The sequence below is a fragment of the Nelusetta ayraudi genome, unplaced genomic scaffold (genome assembly GCF_046127955.1).
Source record: "Nelusetta ayraudi isolate G7.1 ecotype Tasmania unplaced genomic scaffold, CSIRO-AGI_Nayr_v1 ptg000079l, whole genome shotgun sequence".
Lineage (NCBI taxonomy): Eukaryota > Metazoa > Chordata > Actinopteri > Tetraodontiformes > Monacanthidae > Nelusetta > Nelusetta ayraudi.
In genome coordinates this window covers 3,034,463-3,047,707 of record NW_027466129.1, presented here as the reverse complement: position 1 = coordinate 3,047,707, position 13,245 = coordinate 3,034,463, and the positions used below count along the sequence as shown (strand labels likewise).

General features: G+C 52.7%; 1 protein-coding gene across 1 annotated transcript; it reads right to left on the bottom strand.

Annotated features, from left to right (window-relative positions):
• Positions 1 to 85: 85 nt before the first annotated feature.
• On the bottom strand, positions 86 to 13,204 carry mical3b (microtubule associated monooxygenase, calponin and LIM domain containing 3b). The gene is given in 31 exon segments (XM_076043982.1): positions 86 to 680; positions 761 to 834; positions 912 to 1,008; positions 1,256 to 1,385; positions 1,517 to 1,783; positions 1,864 to 1,914; positions 2,078 to 2,155; positions 2,319 to 2,377; positions 2,453 to 2,989; positions 3,306 to 3,382; positions 3,501 to 3,642; positions 3,775 to 3,838; positions 3,936 to 4,024; positions 6,569 to 6,728; positions 6,900 to 6,995; positions 7,104 to 7,151; positions 7,235 to 7,437; positions 7,439 to 7,520; positions 7,601 to 7,701; positions 7,788 to 7,978; positions 8,125 to 8,272; positions 8,361 to 8,448; positions 8,523 to 8,649; positions 8,747 to 8,862; positions 9,831 to 10,088; positions 10,513 to 10,613; positions 10,679 to 10,834; positions 10,913 to 11,014; positions 11,368 to 11,487; positions 11,641 to 11,848; positions 11,937 to 13,204. Coding segments are annotated over 31 exon segments (4,413 nt in total). The 5' UTR covers positions 12,219 to 13,204; the 3' UTR covers positions 86 to 519.
• Between the last annotated feature and the right edge of the window lie 41 nt (positions 13,205 to 13,245).

Sequence of the window (13,245 nt, the reverse complement as noted above, 5' to 3'; positions counted from 1 at the left end):
ACGAATAGGAAACAGGAAGCAAGCACAAGTTGTGAAACGGGAAGTTAGAAAGTTTGGAAACACGTCAGAAGTTTTGGTCATTTTCTTTTATTTGTGTTCAACAAACTACAGAAGAATAAGTAAGAAACACAAATAGCGAATGAAATAAGAATGTTGTAGTTATTTGCTGTTGGAAGTGGCGCCATCTGGAGGCCTTTTGCACACTGCATGAATTATTCATCCATTCAGCTTTGCTCACATGTGGCAGGTACCTCATATGTATGTTGCCAGAAAGTAAAATATTCAAATTTGAACATAAAAGAGTTTGACACAGTTAGCATGAAGCTAAAGGCCAACAGCACAGGTGAGCAGCAGGAAGGCAGCTTGTGTTTACAGTCACCATGCAGGTTTGTGTGAAAACAGAAAGTAAGGCTAGAAAATGAATCGGCAGGAAAACAGTCAAAACATCGAGATGAATGAAAAAACAATGGAACATCAAGAACCACCAGAGTGCTTCTCCTGGACACATGACGTGTTGCTTCAGGACCAAGTCAGTCCCAGTTCTTGGGTCACCAGGAGCTCCAGGTCCTGCTGTCCCTCTTCCAGGAGAGACTCCAGAGAGTCTCGCTGCTCCACCACCTCCAGCATCTCCTGCAGGATAAGCCGCTCCTCCAGCAGCTGCCACTCCTCCTTCAGATGGTCTTCAGCAGCAGGAGGACACTGTTCAGTCACTTTTCAGACATTCATCTCTGAGCGTGGATGACAGAATTAAAGTGGTTACCGTCCACGGCCATCTTCTCCCGGAGCTCCTGCTGCAGCCGACTCTGCCGGTCCTCCAGCTCCAGCTGCCGGGCCCTGAACACAGCACACACCTGAGCTCTGGCTGCTCCCTGCACACCTGCAGCTGTTGCACTCGACCCTGCAACACTCACATGATCAAGAGCTCCGACTCCAGACGAACCAGAGAGTTCCTCTGCTGGACCAGGTGGAACCAGTGCTGCATCAGAGGCTCCTCCGCTTGTGGTCGGCCTGCAGTGGTCACCAGAAGGTCACTGCAGCTAAAAGTGGCACCAGGTTCCTCACCCTCAGGAACCTCCACCAGGAGGACCTGACCACCATGCATGACCTCCCCAGGAGGTTCCTGAGGGTGAGGAACAACCTGGGGGAGGTTCCTCACCCTCAGGAAGTTCTGATACTTTGCGACCACAAGGTCACCAGAAGGTCAGTGCAGCTGAAGGTCACCACACCAGTCTGTGGTGGTGATGGATTACTGTACCTGGCGGGTGAAGGTGTGAAGTGGTGAGTGTGAGACCCTCTTCTCCTCTGAGGGCCTTCTCCACCATCACACCTCTCTCCTCCAGCTGCCTCTGCTTCTCCTCCAGCTGCTGCAGAAGTCGTTGGACCGCCTGAGGGACACCAGCGGGTCAGAGCCTGGTGAGATCTGGTTAGGATGTTGGACTACAGTGGATGATGTAGACCTCCAGACCTGCGTCTCCCCTGGATCCACTGAAGGTCTTTGGTCCTAAGCTCAACTCACCTGAGCTTTATGAAGCCTCTTCAGCTGCTCTTGTCTGGCTGTTCTCCTCGCAGCTCTTTGGACCCGCCGTGTGATTTTAGCATCCAAGTCCTCCTGATACTCCTGGTGGTCCTCCTGGTGGTCCTCCTGCTCCCTCTGAAACAGGGTCTCAGTCATGCTCAGACTGGACGCTTCTCTGGGTCCAACTACGATGCCTACCACCTCAGTGGGACACGAGGACTGTCCATCAGAGCCCCGACGGAGAACCCTGATCTTCTGTGAAGGTTTCTGACAGGAGCATCGACATCAGACGTGACCTTCAGCAGTGAGCTTCAGCACTGGGACAAGCACGTGGGGACGAGTTGTACCTGGACTCTGTAGGCTTGTTTGAAGGCCAAAGCATGAGGGACGTAGGTGAGCTAAAAAAGACGGATAGTGACGACATTTCTGTGATTCTTCATGTCTGAATCCAGACCAACAGAACACGACTGTGCAGCCGAAGAGCAGCTTTGAAGATCTACACGCACACAACTGACACAACACACACAGAAGACTCATTCCTGAAAGCAGCACAGCTGGTACCTCCTGCCCGGGCTTTTGCTGCTCCTTCACTGTGACCTTCTCTGCGACTGACACAAGGTCACACGGCTCCGAGTGCAACTACAGACCACAGAAGAAGAAAGAAGACAGTCATAGGGTACATTCTAGGTATTCGTCTGGCCCCTGTGTTCACAGGGTCTGAAGTTCTAGTGAACTTCCTGATTGTGATTTCCTGTGGAAGTGTTGGCACTGTGGCAGGCTAATCTCTGGCTCTGAGTCTTACGTTGTTTGGTGGGGTCCCACAGTTGGGGTCATACTCCTCCCCTGGACTTCCTGTCATACCTACAGAGACAGGAAGTGGACTGGTTACATCATCACAGAACTCCAGAGGCTGAACACTCTTTATGACATCATCACCTGCTGCGTTCCCGTGATTGGCTCTGCCTTGCGTCTTTTTCTTTATCTCCCTCCAGGTCCCAGGAAGCACCGCCTTCAAAAGGCCTCTGGCTCCGCCCACTTCCAGCTCCACCGTCCCACCCAGATTCTTTAGCTGTGAGAGGAGGTCGCCAGCCCCTCCCTGGAGGGGTGGGCCAAGGAGATATGGCCTAAAACTGTGGCTGTCTGTTTGTCCCCGCCTCCTCCTCCACACCTCCTCTGACTTTACCCCACCCACTTCTGGCTCCGCCCCTTCTGCCAGCAGGAGCTGCGTCCTTTGTGGAACTTCTGGGCTGATGTCGTCAAACGCGATCCAGCTGTCGGGTTGCCAGCAGGCGGGTCTCTGTGTGGGACCAGGTGGAAGCTGTGGGGTCGGCTCAAAGTCATGGGCGGAACCGGAGACGGTGACAAAAGAGGCAGTGGAGTTTGTGGTGACAGGGGGCGGAGTTACAGGGGTGGAGTCTGATCCCAGGGCTGAGTCACTTCCAGCTGCTGAGGAGACTGGAGGAAACTCCGTCCCTGAAGAGGAGGAGGGGACAAAATAAATGAATGAGCTGATCGGTGAGAAAAGATCGGACTCTGCCCCTTCAACAAGCATCAGGCCTTGGGCGCTGTACTGCTGCTGACCAGCAGGACAAGTTTTCATTTGCACCAACTTGCACAGGAGCAAGAGTTGTGCACTGGGTCGGGTAACCCCATCCACAAAAACAGTCTATTTGCAGGTGGTTTTTCAAAACCTTTCTTAGCCACAGCAAATTTTTTACATTGAAAAAAATCCAAATAGTTCCAAATAATTCCAAAATAGTATAAAACACAGCGAGACAGCAATACTCACTGTGGCTGTCTCCATCCCCCATCTGCTCCTCCTCCTGCTCCTCCTCCCAATACTCCTCCTCCTCTTCTTCCTTTGAACTGAAAATGCAAACCGACCTTTATTTCTACACAAGAGTCAAAACACCCTCATTTTTGGACAAACTGAAAATCTTGAAGAATGTGTGACAGATGTTGAGTGTTGTAAAAAATGACTCACCCGGCCGCCTCCTCGTCCTCCAGGCTGAAGTTGAAGCGGTTCAGCGTCTCCTCGGGTACCTCCTCCGGCTCCTGCCGCAGCTGCGCGCCCTGCAGGGAGCCGCTGTTTTCCAGCTCGATGCGCTCCAGCATCACAGACAGAGCTGCAGGCACACCAGCGCCAGCAAGCACACACACACACAGAAACACGCACACCCTAAAGCTACATTGATTGCCAGTTTGAGGAGCACGCTCACTGTGCACACAGGTGGGACTAACAGGTGACCTGCACTTACTTGAGGAGCGGCGTCGCTCGGCCGAGACCAGCGAGTCAGCAGACGACCCTGCAGCCAGCGACGTCTGCGGCCAAACCAAACGTACCAATCAAAATCCAGCATCAGCTGGGGACAACATGGAGACATAGTGCCCTCTACCTGCGCACTAAACCTTTCCTCACCATGGAAGTTCGATGTGAAGACGCTCCGTCAGACGATGCCGTCCTCTCTGCGGGCCGAGGCTCGCAGGGATCCGGGCAGTAGAACCTCCCTGAGACAGCAGAACCAGCACCAGAATTAAGATCAGAGCCAGGACCAGAACCAGAATCAAAACCAGGACCAGGAACCGAACTAGGATCGGAACCAGGATCAGGATCAGGATCAGAACCAGGATTAGGGCCAAGAGCAGAAGCAGTCAAACAGCAGAATCTCCTCCGTCAGTAAAACAGCTTCTACACATACAAGCTTTATATTAATACCCGAAGCGACGCCGGCGTCCACCTTCAAATGGCAACCATGTGACCAGCCATGTGATCAGCCCACTGTGAGTGGCTGACGGCTTCAACACCCCTTCATCACTCCCCCTGTCAACAGACAACAGGCACACTTGTGGCTCTGTAGTTCACTGGGTTGTTGATGCTGGTGGGGATGAGCATTAACACAAACACATACACACATTCACCACATGACAGCATCATGTGGTGTGTGTGTGTGTGTGTGTGTGTGTGTGTGTGTGTGTGTTTGTGTGCTGTGGTGATGAGCGTGAAATTACACTGACCCAGAACCTCAAACCACATTCCACCTGTTTCTGTGCCGCCATTGGCTGCTATAACAGGTTGCAGGTGTTGAGTCCTGCCCCTTCACTGTGGCTACGCATTAGCTCGACACCACCAGTGTGAAAAGTGACGTTGAGAGCGTTAGAAAGCCACCAATATTGATACTACTACTGTGAAGTTGAAAGAAAAATCCAGAGATGAGTGCCTAGATGACGAAAGAGACGCCATCGGTTCTGACAGTTGATATACATTTTTGTACTTTGGGGTTTATTTGCTGTCACTTTTGTCATAAGTAAATGAATGGAAAAATTACAAATAAATAGGGTTAAACAATCATGGTTAAGTTCTTTGAAATTTAATGGACTAATTGGTTTATTCAAAATTGCATAAGAATCTAACAATGAATATGTACCATAATTTATTTAAATCGTAAAGGAGAAAGGGGAAGTAAAGACCCAAACAATTGTTAAGTTAAGCGTTGACCAATTATCTTTTAATAAATTTACCATCCAAGTCCTACTTTCTGAAAATATTTTGACTCTCATAAATAACAGTTTACATTCAATGTTTAGACATGTGCTTAACGCAATGATGTTTTTGGTTGGTCTAATGGGATGTTCTGTTTACTTGAAGGTTTTCAACCTGTTCACTAAACAAATTTAAGTGGGTTTAATCAAACTGCGGCCTCTGTGATCATCCAGGCCAAGTTGTGTTTAGGCAGGCACCGAAGCAATCTGCATGAAATAGCTCGACAACTCCTGCTACTGATGGTGGTACTGCTACCAGCATAGGCACTATTACTGCTTGTGGTATTAGCGAGGGTAGTGCTTCCGGCAGCTCAGCCAGAATGGATACTACCAGGTGTACAGCAGATACCAAAGAAAACGTATGTGTGTCTATGTGTGCTGCTACATGTGTAACACGTGTACTTTTGAGTACTGGCTGTACTTGTAGTACTGGCTGTACCTGGGGTATTAGTAGTACTTGGAGTACCCATTGTACTTGGAGCAATGTACTAGTACTAGTGGTGCTGGTACTGCTAGTGCTACTTTGTGACCTCTAATGCTGTGTCTCAATTCAGGTTCTGCACCCTTGAGACAGAGTGTCCTCCGTCTGAAGGAAGCGTTCTTATAGTTCCCAGCCTAGAAGGACGGACCGGTCACCACTCGGGACGGTCTAGCCTTCGGCGTATTTCCTCGTTTCGTCACCGCCGTTCCCTCCGGCTGGCCAACCCCGGAAGTGACGTTTTTATAGTATCAAGCTAACCATTGGTTCGCCATCTAACGATGGCGTTGAATGTTCAAATAAATAAAAACCTGATGTTAAAACTGAATATTTTATGTGAAATTTAATACTTAAATTTATACAAAGTGTCTTTACCAGTACATGCCGCTAATTTCAGCTGACTTCCCAGGATCCCACGATGCTTTGCAGCAGCACGCAAAGCATCATGGGATACCCAAGTACGCGAAGGATAGTAGCGGTGTATCCTTGGAATCGGCTAAAACTAGTGCGTATTTTGAGCGTCCTAAGCACCCTCGGGAATTGGGACAAGCCTTCGCGCAGTGCTATGACGCAACTTCCTTTCAAAATGCGCACTTCAAGGACGCAGAACCTGAATTGAGACACAGCATATGTGTGGACATCAGAGAAGTTTTGGACATCCTGCAGCCTGCAGCGCCCCACACAGGAGACAACCTTGTTGATTGGCTGCCGACAGGCCGCTGACAGGCTGCAGACTGGTGTTTGTGGACCAGGACCTTCTGCTCCTGCACACAAAGCTGCTCTCTGTCTGAGGGTGTGCAGCCGAGATGTCACGAGCTGCGCCGCTGGCGGCTGCAGCTCAGGGCAACAGCGGCTGTGACGGTCACGAGGGGGCAGGCATGAGCTGCAGAACAGCAGGAGTTGATCTTCTGCGTCCTGGAAGGTGAACCTGAAGCCTTCACACAATGGTCAGAGTTGGTCTGACCCACCTGAAGTCACTTCCTGTTTCAGCACCTCCCACTTCCTGTCAGTGTAAGGCAGGTGAGGTGACTCACCGCTGGGAGGGTGGAAGCTGTAGGCTGCCGCACGAAGCAGGTTCCTGCACTGGGAGCAGCGGAAGCAGCTGCGATGGAAGAAGAAACCTTCTGCACTCAGGCGCTCCATCAGGTAGACCCGCCGCTGACAGAAGACACACAGGTGACTCACCGCCGAGGCCTGAGGACACACACACACACACACACACACACACACACACACACACACACACACACACACACACACACACACAATCAAACAAAATGTTTGAAGAAAGAAAGAGACTACTCCACGGTGACTCTCAGCCTCACTGAGGAGCCTTGGTTACCCAGCATGAACTGCTGCGTCTACCTGCTCCACCTGCTCCACCTTCTCCTCACTGTGATGACACCTGATCTTCTCCCTGAAGCGGAAGCTCAGCTGCTGCTGCTGGAGGGTTCGTTTCCTCTGGATGGCAAAACATAGCAGCAGTTTCAGCACACACACCAACACACACACACACACACACACACACACACACACACACACACACACACACACACACACACAGTTTACCGGTTTCCATGTTGCTGTAGCCTGTGAAGGCACTGGGAGCTCCTCCTGCTGGAGGACACAGTTACAGAGCTGGTCACATGGTGCATAATCATCATCGTCATCATCATCATGTGACTTCACAGTGAGGGCACCTGATCAGGCTCAGCAAAACTCCTGCAGGTCGTCGAGCTCTCAGCCAACCTCGCTTGCAGTTGATTGGCTATCAGACGAACCCTGGAGTGGTTAGCCCCGCCCCCGCCCAGACCGGGCTCGTCGTACACCTGGCTCAGGTCACATGACTGGAAGCAGAACACAGGATGAGGCCGACGGGAATGGGCGACAGGTGAGGGCGACAGGTGAGGCTGCAGAGCTTCTGACCTGCTGCTCGCCATCCGCTTCACTCGACCGTCTCCGCCTTCCTCCAGTGCAGTTCTGCTTCTGACCAGATGGGTGCAAGTTCAAACACTCAAACACAACATTAAGGGAAGAAGAAGGAAAAAAGAAGAAGAAGAAGAAACCTCAGTGTTCCTCCTCCTGCTGGGGCTGAGTCCCAGCCTGCTGAGCAGGAACGCCGGCGTGATGAGGGCCAATCGGAGGTCAGAAGAGCCTCTCAGGGCACCTGAACAGGAAGTGATGATATCACAGCCAGCCAATTTAGCTCAGCACCCTCCACTTCAGTCCCTTCACTGCGTTCCCTCGTCTCACCAGCAGGGGGCGCCGTGTCCTTGAGCAGCTGGTAGAACTGGCTGAGGAACATGACCATGGCCAGAGGGTCGGGGTCGGCCGAGGTCATCTCCTGCGCCGTCATCAGCGGCCAGATGCCAAACTCTCCTGCTGCGTCCAGGGCGAGCTGGGTGTTCAGCTCCTCCTCCGATTGGTCCAAGGATTCAAAGTCACTGAGGACGGAGAGGAGGCGGCGGACTCATTAGCTGCGTTTCCATGACCCCTAAAATTGTGCAAAACCTAAATATGGACTAAATGAATGATGAAAATGAATGATAAATGACAGCCGAGAGCTCACGGCTGAAACAGGAAGTCTCACATCAGGTCGGGTCGTTGTCGGTGGATCAGCGCACACAGAGCCAGACCGCTCCTCCAGGAAGTAGTCAGGTCCCGGACTGTCACGCCGCTGTAGCTGTCAGTCTGCTGCTGACACCAGGACAGCAGCTGATTGGACGGAGGGGCAGAGCCTGTCGGAAGGATGGACAACGGACCAATCACCACACAATGGGACAATCACAGGAACCAATCGGAGCCAAGAGAAGAGATGCCACCCACTGAGGAACCTCGCGGGAGGCAGCTGGATGATGTCACCGCTGTCACTGCTAAGCCCCGCCCCTTCTCCTGTGTCCACCAGGTGTCTCACCTGCAGGTGACATGATGCTGTACAAACAATGCATGTGTATGTGTGTGTGCGTGTGCGTGCGTGTGTGTGTGCACCTGAGCAGGTAGGACCAGCAAACAGTTGACGTTGACGTATCTGGTCACCGGGTCGACGGTGAAGAGGTGGAAGTTCTTCTGAAGGTTCTCTGGAGTCGTCTGAGGGAGGAGACGGTACACACTCTCTCTGACACACACACATACACACACACACACCGGGTGAGTTGGCAGCACCCGGTGTGCGTGTGTGTGTGCGTGCGTGTGTGTGTGTGTGTGGGGCTGACCGCTCTGACAGGACCTCCAGAGGATCTCGTCCCTGAGACAGACTCCTGATCATCCAGCAGGAGTCCAGAGCTGCCAGGAAGCCTCGAGCAATCCCTGTCCCCATTGGCCAGAAGGGCTGTGGGTAGAGACAGGTGGATGGAGACAGGTGGGTGGAGACAGGCAGGAGGAGACAAGAGAGTGGAGACAGGTGGATGGAGACAGGTGGGTGGAGACAGGTGGGTGGAGACAGGTAGGCGGAGACAGGTGGGCGGAGACAGGTGGGGAAAGACAGGTGGGGAAAGACAGGTAGGCGGAGACAGGTGGTGGATGGAGACAGGTGGGTGGAGACAGGTGGGTGGAGACAGGTAGGCGGAGACAGGTGGGCGGAGACAGGTGGGGAAAGACAGGTGGGGAAAGACAGGTAGGTGGAGACAGGTAGGTGGAGACAGGTGGGCGGAGACAGGTGGTTGGAGACAGGAGGGTGGAGGCAGGGGGAGGACCAGGGGTGACACCGGCTGCTGTTTCACTTTCCTCTTTAAAACCACAGAAGAAGAAGAAGAAGAAGAAGAAGACAGGCAGGTCTGGCTGAAGACTCTCGACCAGTCCAGGTGAAGCTCTGTCCACAGCTGCCTCGAGACCAGTGGTTCTGAACTGGTGGAGTCTCAGGACCCACATTTTTTGACCAGCATGGGGCAACCCAAATTTATTTTTTATTTAAACACTCAGATTTATTCCACAAAAATAGAAAATTGTGCAACAAAACCAACTGGCTTCATCCAGTCATAATCTAATGACTCATCATAATGTGAACAATACATATACATACATATATATATATATATATATATATATGTATATATATATATATATATATATATATATATAAATGTATATATAATATCAACGTAATGTAATATTAATATGTAATATTAATGTTAATGTACAAATAGATATATTTAAAATTCCTTTTGTTGAAAAAAGAGAAACTGTTCACAAATCCGTGATCCAATCAATACAAATCCGAACTCACCAGCTGAGAAAGCCTGCTCTAGAGTAACCCAATGTATTGAGAGTGCACCCCCTGGTGGGCAGGTGAGGTCTCACCTCCAGCAGACTGTCTCCCACCAGGGCCACCAGCAGCTGACTGCCGTGGCGTCGGCGGATCATGGCGGCGTTCTCGGAGGCGTACATGCAGGTGAAGTCGAACATGGCCACGTCTGGCTGCCCGTAGTGGTTGAGGGCAAAGTCCAGCGACGGCAGCTGCTGATTGGTCGAAAAGTTGGCCGCCTGGCGGGCAAACTCCTGCAGTGCATGCTGGTCCACGTTCCCCGGAGACAGAAGCAGCTCAGTGTCGGAGAAATCCTGAGAAAGAGGAGGAGGAGAATCCGTTAGAAGAGCAGGAGGAGGAGGAAGAGGAGGAGGAGGAGGAGGAGGAGCAGCGGCAGGAGCAGGAGCAGGAGTGGAAGGAAAAGGTATAGGCGGAGGAGGTGGTGCTGTAGATGGTGCTGGAGGAGGAGCAACAGGTGGACCTAGGGGAGGGGAGGGAGGAGGAGCAGAAGAGGAAAGGAATTGACCTAACCCCACCTGCAGGATGAGGAGCATGAGAAGGAAGAACTGCTAGAGGAGGAACAGGAAGATGATAAGGAGGAGGAAGAGCATGAGGAGAAGGAGAAGGAGAAGGAGCCATTCGTTAGAGCTGGGAGAACAGCAGAAGAAGGAGGAGGAGGAGGAGGAGGACGAGGGAGAGCAGAAGAGGAAGGGAGGTGGTCCAGGGTCTAAGCGCCACCTGCAGGATGACTCCTCTCTCCAGGAGGCTCTGCTTCTTGGCCGTCATGACGAAATAGTGCGTGTCGTCCTTGTAGTAGACGATATTCTCCAGGTCGATCCCTGCAAGCAGAAGGTCAGAGGCTCCACCTGCAGGAGGACTGCGGCCCTGCGGCTCTGCTGCCTACCGCTCTCCTGTCGCAGCTCCTGGAAGAACCTCTGGTTGAAGATGGAGGCCACACCGCTGATCTCCTCCACCTTGGCCTCCGCCGACGAGTTCCTGTTCCTGAAGTTGGCCGTGATGGCGATGGCCAGCCGCCCTCGGAACTCCTTCCTCCTGAAACCTGCAGCAGAGACAGTTGGTGTGTGTGGGCTCCGAGAGGACAACGCAGCACTCCTATTGGTCTGAGCCGACCAATCACCTGGCAGCGTGTTCCTGCGTCCGTCTGCTCCGATGATCACGTCGACGTCCAGCCGACTGACGGGGTGAGTCTTGGGACACACCTCCATCCGCCAGCCAATCCCTGCAGGGCAGGAAGACAGTCAGACAGTGAGCCGGACAGACAGACAGACAGACAGGAAGACAGATAGACCATCAGTCAGTCAAACAGACAGACAGATAGTCAGACAGACAGAGACACAGTCAGTCAGACAGTCAGGCAGTCAGAAGATCAGATCAAGCTGAGCTCCATCAAGGCTTCAGCAGGCCGTCAGCTGAAGCCCCGCCCACTGACTTCCTGCTGAGCCGTCACACTGAGCCTGATCACTGCTGACCTTTGACGGCAGTCGAAGGAATCTCATCATCCTGCTAAAACTAAGACACTGAAGCAAGCTCTGTTCAAGGGAGCAATGCGTGTAAAAGGGGGTGTGTCCTCACGATGCGGCGGCCGCTGCTTCTCTGGCGGCTCCAGCAGCCTCCTGAACTCCAACCCTACGTGGACCTCCACCCCCAGCAGCAGCGCCACCTTCAGGAGGATCAACTGCAGCTGCCGAATACCTGCAGACAGGAAACACATGCAGCTGAGGGCGCCGCCCTAAACCTCCCCAAAGCCCCACCACCACCGCCGCCAACCTCCACCACCACCACACCACCACACAACCACTACCATCACCACCACCACCACAGGCAGCCAATGACGGGCCAGCTCACTGATGTGGTCGATGGCGCCAGCGCAGAACTTCCCGTAGAACTTCTTAGCGCCGAGGCCTCGCAGGTCGTGGATGGCGAAGGGCCACAGGTGCAGCACGTTGTTCCTGGAGAACGTCTCCCTCTTCTCCAGCAGCACCACCCGGAAGCCCAGGAAACCCAGCTCCACCGCCGTCCTCAGGCCGCAAGGCCCCGCCCCCACCACCACACACTGGCCAACCAGAGAGAGAGAGAGGAGACGGGAGTCAGTCCGCAGCTGGACTGGGCAGGATTTTCTGCCGTGTGGACGCCATACGTACGGTGGTGGTGCTGCAGGCGCCGCGACCTCTCTGGTACTCCTGCTGTGACGCCCGGCGCTCCAGCTTCCTCCAGAGGGCGTCGGCCTTCCAGTAGTTCAGCCGGCTCCTGATTGGCCGGTAGAGGGGCCGCTCGGCACCGGCGCTGCGGTCCAGCTGCAGGTGGTCGCAGAGCTGGTTGAAGGACCACAGCGCCGCCCTGCAGGTGGACGCTGATACGAACTCGTCAAAGAGCTCCTGCGCTCGTCCCTGCAGAGGAGTGTCGGCCACTGCCGCCGCTGCCATCACGCCGCCGCCGCCACCGCCACCCTGCTGCAAGGCACCATTGGAGAGTGACGTCAGCAGCCTCCAGCTCGCCACCCGCTGGCCAACAGACGTGTGAGAGGAAAGTCAGAGACACACCTGGCACACCGCCAACCAAAGGGTCACAATGTGCTCGTGAACTAGCGAGCATAGTGGTGTAGTCATGAAGTTGTGCATCTAGAGTACTTTGTACTGGCTGTACTTCTACTACTACTACTACTGAGCTGACCCTCATTGGACGCTGAGTTTGTGACCTTTCTTTTCACCCATTTGTTCTTCTGTCTGTCAGCATTTTTTAACTTCTGACTAAAACTATCCTGAACCAACAGCAGGATCCACCTCTGGTCACATGACTATTACACCAACCAGTGCGTACACTCTCACACACATACACACACACACACACACACACACAAATACTGTGGTAAATGTGTGAAATCGACCAGTGTGTACTCACTTCGCAGGGCTGCTCTCCATCTACCAGCAGTGAGAACTAAATCCACTTTACACACAGACACACGCACACTGAGGTCAAGGGGCGGAGACTACTCTGACTGCCCCACCCCCTGAAGACAGACTATAATCTTTGGCTCAGGTGTTTCCCAGTTAAAGGGATTAGCTCCAGATCAGGTGCCAGAGCTTATCCTCATCTTCATCCTCAGCAGTAGCAGCAGCAGCAGCAGCAGCAACAGCAGCACCCTCTTGAGGCCTCCGTTAGTCTCGTCTTAACATGTTTCACTGCTTGTTTGTTTTTTAGTTTTGCAGAGAATGAATCATTAATAATTAGTTTTGTTCACTAATTATTCATGAAAAATAAATAATTTGTTAATGAATCAACTGCAGCCTCAGTGGATGAGGCTCGGTTCTGAGTGGAGAGAGGACAATCACCCTTCTGGTCAAGGGCCTTCACTGCAGCACTGATGTGCTTTCACCTTGAGAGTCTGTTGAGACTCTGGGTCTCATGATCGAAACAAAAATATGGCAGCCCACCATTGCCTCAGTCCGACAT